Source organism: Myotis davidii, unplaced genomic scaffold, assembly GCF_000327345.1.
Source record: "Myotis davidii unplaced genomic scaffold, ASM32734v1 scaffold42, whole genome shotgun sequence".
NCBI lineage: Eukaryota > Metazoa > Chordata > Mammalia > Chiroptera > Vespertilionidae > Myotis > Myotis davidii.
The window spans coordinates 98,284-105,349 of record NW_006294243.1 but is presented as its reverse complement, the minus strand read 5'-3'; the positions used below and the strand labels follow the sequence as shown (position 1 = coordinate 105,349).

At 33.5% G+C, this 7,066-nt stretch overlaps 1 protein-coding gene across 2 annotated transcripts; it reads right to left on the bottom strand.

Moving 5' to 3' along the window:
- Positions 1–956: 956 nt before the first annotated feature.
- On the bottom strand, positions 957–7,060 carry CGGBP1 (CGG triplet repeat binding protein 1). 2 transcript variants are annotated; one of them, XM_015566907.1, is made up of 2 exons: positions 6,741–7,060; positions 957–4,841 (listed from the first exon to the last, which is right to left on the bottom strand). In XM_015566907.1, exon 2 carries the CDS (start codon positions 4,820–4,822, stop codon positions 4,319–4,321), a length of 504 nt encoding a protein of 167 aa, XP_015422393.1. In that variant the 5' UTR covers positions 4,823–4,841; positions 6,741–7,060; the 3' UTR covers positions 957–4,318. The 2 variants fall into 2 exon arrangements, with proteins under 2 accessions (XP_015422393.1, XP_006768321.1); XM_006768258.2 differs by having other exon boundaries at positions 6,779–7,060.
- Positions 7,061–7,066: the final 6 nt, after the last annotated feature.

Genomic DNA, 7,066 nt, shown 5'->3' with positions numbered 1-7,066 from the left:
CAGGAAAAAAAAAGGAACTGTTATGAGACCCAGAGGCACATACATTCAATTGTTTACATTTAATAAAGATTATGAGATTCTTTAGGAAAAATTAAGACAGGTCACTGATGGTTTAGAGAGGTTAAATTGGAAACAGACATTTAAGGTCCTTTCTACCATTTTGATTCCAGGAAAAATAAGTTAATCACTTTATAAATTTGTTAGAGGCCTGGTGCACGAAATTCATGCACTGGTAGAGTCCCTAGGCCTGGCCGACAATCAGGGCTGATCAGGGCCTTCTGGCTGCCGGCCAGGGCCTTCCTTCATTCCATGCCACCCCTTTGTGGCCAGCGCATGTCATAGTGAGTGATCAAACTCCCAGTCTCCCAAACTCCCAAGGGGACACTTTGCATATTAGCCATATATATATAATTTTCCCCCAAATAGAGGTAAGTAGAAGCTAATTTGATAAATGGAAGTGGATATCCCTTAAAACTATGTAATACTACTAAAACGCAAGGCAATTTTCAACACTTTTTACACCCAGTGTGAAATAAGGGCATAGCAAATCTCTCAGAAACCCAATAAAACTTATGAGATGCAAATTAGGTTTATCCTTGATAACTGGTATTTCCAAAAGTAGAAAATGGTATTTCCATTTAAAAGCACTGATTAAGTTTATTTAAATATTACCTATATAATTTGACCTATATTTATGTGATTCTTTCTTGAGAGAAAGAATTCTTTCTTTTATATTAAGCATAAGAACAAATAATCCTACAAAGATAAAACTCATTTAATAAAATTCTGTTGATCTTTTGGAATTATGAAATGTTATTCACTCACAAAACAAAATGTGCTTTCAAAAATTTCTGAAACAAATTCTTTGAAATTTATTTCTAAAAGTCACAGAGACAAAACTTTAAAAGTGACACATTTATAGTAATACATGCATGAAGAAAAAAAAGGCACAGGAATACAAAAATGAACACAGTAAATTTTAATGAATACAGTATTCTGGATACAAGTAGAATACTAGGTAAGAACTGTATTTACCTCAGAAATCTATGACAGTATGGATTCAGATAAACCAAGGTTTAATTAAGATAGCACTTCACTATTCACATTTTAATCAGTGCTGACCAGATACTAAAGCAATTTATTTTAGGCTAATATTTCCAGTGAAATTATAGAATGAATCTTCTATTTAATGAAGGTGATATGTACTCATTTAAAAGCAGTTGGGGCAAGTCAAACCATGGAGAGCCCTTACAAAGACTAAGCACCAAATTATTTTCTGTGGCTTTCATTTATAGCCACTTTAAATTTGTTTAAATGTGTTTTCCATTAACATTCACATACAAATTCTTCCAGGCAAAAGTTTTAACATGGAACTTTCTGCTTAGAGTTCTTGCCAACTGTTACTTACAATAGTTTTTAAGCAATAAATACTTCAGAACAATCCCAAGCCAATACTTAATTGGTTACAATTCTAAGATGCACAACTTTTTCTTTAAAGTTTTTTGGTCCCTGAAAATTCAGTAGGGCCAAATGCATTAACTGGAAGTAGCATTTGTTAAGAAAAAGAAGTCTAACCCAAAGATGATAATGAATAAAATAACTATTTAGGCTCTCATACACAATCTTCCTAGATTTTCACCCTGTAAAAAATGATTACAATGTCCTTTAGGCTTGCTATATGCCCCATAGAATCAAAAGAAACCAATAAGAAATTTAACATTTCAACTAGCTAGGAACTATTTATTGTAAGCATAAAGTGAAATTTTGGAAGACATACTACTATATTTCAAGAAAACACTATTAACAGGTAAGCATGTGTTGAAGGCAGTTTATAAATGAAATATTACATATCTTGTTTATGCATACAACTTATAAAATAGAAAATGCTATTTTTCCCAAATAGTATAGTATCACACTAACACTATATAGTTAAGATTTAAAACTTCAGAACACACGTCCACTATACCTTGACAGCAGTATGTGCCTCTTAGATATTCTCATTTGTTAACATATGCCAACCATCGTTTCACAGATTTGTACGTTTGAGCAGGCTAAAACAATCATTCTGCTTTATCTATTTAACTATGAGACAAGGTTAACCAGACTCAGGGAACGAAGTTTTTTAATGAACATATTAAACCTCCACAAAAGGATGAAAAACTCTTCTAAGGACATGATATAATCATAGCAGGAGGATGGATTATGCCCCTATATATGGGACATAATAGTGTGTGGGAATAGTTTGGAGCCTGGTGAAATACATTTATATGGGACCTAAATGATCATCAAATCTGTAATTACTAGAAACTCAAATGTGAATTATTGGTGTTTTTCCAGTGGAATGTCATCCAGTTTATAGTTTAGGACTACTGAAAACTGTTCTGCCACTATAGATTTGCTTTCAGTGCAAATTAATACCTAAACAATAGGGAGCAGTCTAAATCACATGAAATTTTGAAAAATTAGAATGATTGCATATCTAACCTTATTTTTGTATTCTGAAAATAGCGCTATAAAACTCAATTACTTTCCTAGCTTCTTAAGACTTACCATCATAGATAATTCAAATTAAACATGGTTGCCTGCAAATTCTTTACTAGAGGAAGTAAAAAAAAAAAGTACATTTTGATTATGTTTTGCTGCTGGTCTTCTGATGTATGTGCTTTATCAATGAGAGCACTACTCTAGGAATTTATTGTGCTACTTTAATATAACTGAACATGAGGAAAATTGATATTCAAATTTTGATAGGGGACCTTTTTTTCTTATTTTTGGTGGCAGGCTTATTTAAAAAAAATCCACATAAAATCTACTATCAGACGGACACTTTGACAACCTGAACTAGGAACTTAAGTCTGTAAAAGAAATTTAGAAATGGAAAGCTGTTTCTGAAAAATATAAAATCTAAACCTTGTTACTTACTTACTTTGGCTTTTCTTTTTTAAATAAAGATTTGTGGTAAAATAACCTTAAATATAATACCTGCTGTTAACATAGGGCATCATTTGTCAGTGCTTGTAATAGAAATATATAAGTATTTTAACTTGAATGAGTTCAAAGAATTTAAGAGTTTTTTAAAGCTATACTCCACGTTTTCACTGTTTAGTTTTTAAAAAATATAATTTGGGTCTCTGATAACCTTAAAAGATAGTGAGGTTCAGATAGAGATCATTTCCTGAACATGGTTGACCTCTAACAGAACTAATTATTTCCTCACCCAAAGAGTTATACAGGATACTGCCAGATCTCCACTACAAAAATCTTGTACTGTTAGACAATGTTTACCATCCATTTAAAAGCCTTGTACCACCAGAGGCAAAGCATATAAAATGAAAGTAAACTTGTTTCTAGTCTACTTATCCCAACTAAACTCTTATGAAACCATATGGAAAAATTAATATATAGAAAGTAATTTCCTTATTTTCTGATCTGTCAGCAAAAAATTACTAGTTTTCTGTAAGAACAAAAAACTCAATAAAGTGTCTACCTGTTTAAATTAAAATGATAATCCTGGTGTCTTTTAACATCAAGACAGTAAAAAAAAAAAGCTTACAAAATCAAGATGATGCTTGAAATGAAAGCTATGGTTCAAAAATGTTTATGTTAAGAGACTAAAATTGTGTCACTGCAAAATTCCCTATGGCTTTTGGCACTGACATTAAAAGATTTTAGTCTTTTGGTCACTTGAAGTTGTTACTAAATATAACAATAAGCCTTGAAAAAGGGGGGGAAATACAGTGAGGAACTGAAGGATAGCTAAGTAACTACATCATATACAAAGTAAAGCATAGTTTGAAATAAACAGTCATTCTGCTAGGGATCTGAATATACAAGAACAGTTTACCACCATTGCTTCCATTTTGAGGAGGATCCTCTAATCAGAAAGAATTCCTTTAAGTTACTGTGAGTGGTGTTGCCTGGCAGCAGCTTCAATTTCCTAGGCTAGTCTTCAATCCAAGTAATTAAGTACTCTCACAAGGAATAATCATACATGGCAATAGGGTAAAAAAGCAGGGCAGTTCTTCCATGCACAAATATTTCAGGAGAAAAACCTTCAACTTTAAAGATAACCATCAGGTTTAAGGTATTCTAGCACACTTTAAACCTTAAGTTTTGTCTTATACCATTGGTGACTAAAATTAACAGTAAGTTTTATGGTGAATTTTTGTTTTTGCTTGCAACTATATACACATTGAAAAACTATTCTGCATCACATGATTTTTAAACGAAATAAATATAAAAATGAACCATATAATCAATACATAACTTTAACACTCCACATTATTTAATCTCGATCACAATGATGGTAACCTTCTGGTCAACAATCTTGTGAGTTGAGGAGCTGATTCTCATTCTCATATCCATCAGGCAGATATGCTCTCCTCAGCTGGTCTGACTTAGGTATGGAGCCTCCATTCTTCACATGGCGAGACAGGAAAGCACGGACGGCTGGGTGATCAGCCTTCTCAAGTGGGATGTTGGCTTCCAGGCACATTTTCACAAAGTCCTGGATAACACTGACTTTCTCTGTTTGTGCAGTACTGTTGCACTGAAGGGATGCAGTTAGGGGCCTTTGCTTCTTTCTCACATTCTGCTCTTCAAATTCTGCCTTCCTCTTGGTATGAGTCTTTGACTTGAGGTGGTCACTAATGGCAGACTTGCGAACATGATTCAGAACCACATTGCAAGAAGTGCAGAAGAGTTTTCCTCCATCTTCATGCAGCTCACCTCCAAACTCAGTGACTCGATCCAGGGGAGTCACATACAAAGCAGTCTTAGAACGGTTTCGAGCAGGTGGTGCTGTCACTACAAATCTTTCCATTTTGACTTTGAATAAGGTTCTTTCAAGACAAGAAAAAACGTGTTATAACAACAGTTCATTTGGGAAGCAGTTAACAAGAAAAGTATAAACATTTTTAAGATTATAGATTTCAGAAAACTTAATTTAAATTAATAGATCGTGTACCCATTACTAGTAACAACTATATCCATTCCTTGAATTTGATGAAATTCAAATAAATTTAAACTATGAAAAAAGAATTACACCTATTTCAGATGTCACTATCTTTTAAAAAAACCTAATCACAGGTCAGTATTTAGGGTATTATATTAATTTCATTCAATTTAGATATGTATTCAAGTTTAAAAGAGCTTCTTTTTATTCACGGTTCTGGGGCAACTGATTTTAGGAACACAATCATAGGGAATTGTTAACAAAGTTTGTTCAAACAGGGGGATAAATAAACTGGCATAATTGTATATGAAGGTAAATATAATTTCCACAACTGCTCAGAGAAAAAAAGTATAAGCCAAGAAAGCAGACTGAACACAAGTAACATCAGAGACAATATCATTATGTTTTAAAGCAAAAATAGAATTCAAAGAATTAATGCATATACACCTCTAAGTTTTCCAAAAGGTGATGATCAAGATATATGCAGTGTTTTTTCTAACACTTTTTTCCATTAAAGACTAATATTCACATTTATTAATTTATTCCATTTAACTAGTCAGCTAGAACAAAACCAAAAACTCATTAACATAGTGCCTAGTATATGATAGATGTTCAATCACAATTTGTTGATGGAATAAAGGATTATCTTTACTATTTTTTCATATATTAATCTCAGAAGCAGCTTAATCATTTCAAAATTTATCCTAATTGAAAACATTTATGATCACTGCCAAAACCAGTGGCACTGAAAACTTGAGATATTGAACAAATACTGTTGGTGGAGACCATTTGTTTCCTGAGGCATGTGCCTTTGGGTTAAGCTCTTACATTAACCTAGATATAAGAAATTCAAATGAATTTGATAGAATTGAAAATAGAATTCTGTTCTATAGAAATATGACAGGTACCATGTTTTCTTTATAAGTGTAATCAGAAACAATGGTGTTAATCCACGTTCGAGAACTTGTAGCTGAGTAATATTGAAAGCTGTCTCAAAATAACTTTAAATTGTCTATGGACATAAACTCAGAGAAGGACTTAATGTTTTACATAAATTCTGAAAAGCATGATAAAACTTAGGTTTTAATAGGATTAATTCAAATATTCTATTAACACGTTGAGCGCCCAGCCTGTTTTGTCTTTGGGAGGGAAAGTATAGTGTCAGTCACCGGTGACTGACAGGGGGCTTAACGTGTTAAAAGTCTGTTTAATGTATAGCTTTCATGTGCCAAATATTGTGTTGGCTACAGGTGTTCAATGGCAGATAAGGCAGATATGATTCCTGCCCAATAAACAGTGAATTACCATTATATGTGTGTACCTTAAGTTAATGATTTATATTTTATACACCTATAGCAAATCAGGCCCAATTATTAATGGCTCTAAACTAGTTATAAAACAACATTAAATATTTGTGCCCAGTAATGCCTAAATCTTTCAATGTGAAAAATCTTCTGTCTTTAAATAGTTTAATTTCAAACTTTAAAAAATGTTCGTTATTCTCTGAGGCATAAAATGCCCCATTACTTGTGATAACGTGAAAGACCTACACATCCAATGTCTTGTAACTTTCAAAAGTCTGTTTGTGTTACTGCAAAAGCAAACATCTACCCAGCAGAGGATGCTTGAGTTTACAGACCTGAAGAACAAAAGTGTTTTCAAAAGAAGGTAAAGATATTTTAAGCGCAGACGAAGTTAAGAACAGGAATTAGCTAACAAAACAGAAGCTGCAAATCACTTACTAGAGCGAAATAGAAGTCATCCGTTTTCAAGTTTAAATGTTTACCTGATGAGTTTCCAGTTTTTTTCCGTCTGGATACTTACTAGTAAAGGGTCCCAGCGCAAGACCAGAGATGCATGAAATCCCGGCACTTTCCGTTGGTTCCAACCGGAGACGCTTTCAAAATCCGTGTTTCAACAAGTGGTGGTGGGCAAATAGTTTCTGGGCTTGCACCCTGTTTTCCCTGAGAGGCGGGGAAGTCATGCCTTTACTGCAAAACACAAAACGAATGAAAAGAAAAAATGGGGGTAGGGAGAAAAAGAAGGGCGGGCGAAAACGTGAACAGGGACACCAACAACCGCCACCACGCAGGTGTCTTTAAAACCTCTCTC

Excerpts from the sequence above, each read along its gene's own strand:
- CGGBP1 (XM_015566907.1), bottom strand. The coding sequence starts at position 4,822 with ATGGAAAGATTTGTAGTGACAGCACCACCTGCTCGAAACCGTTCTAAG.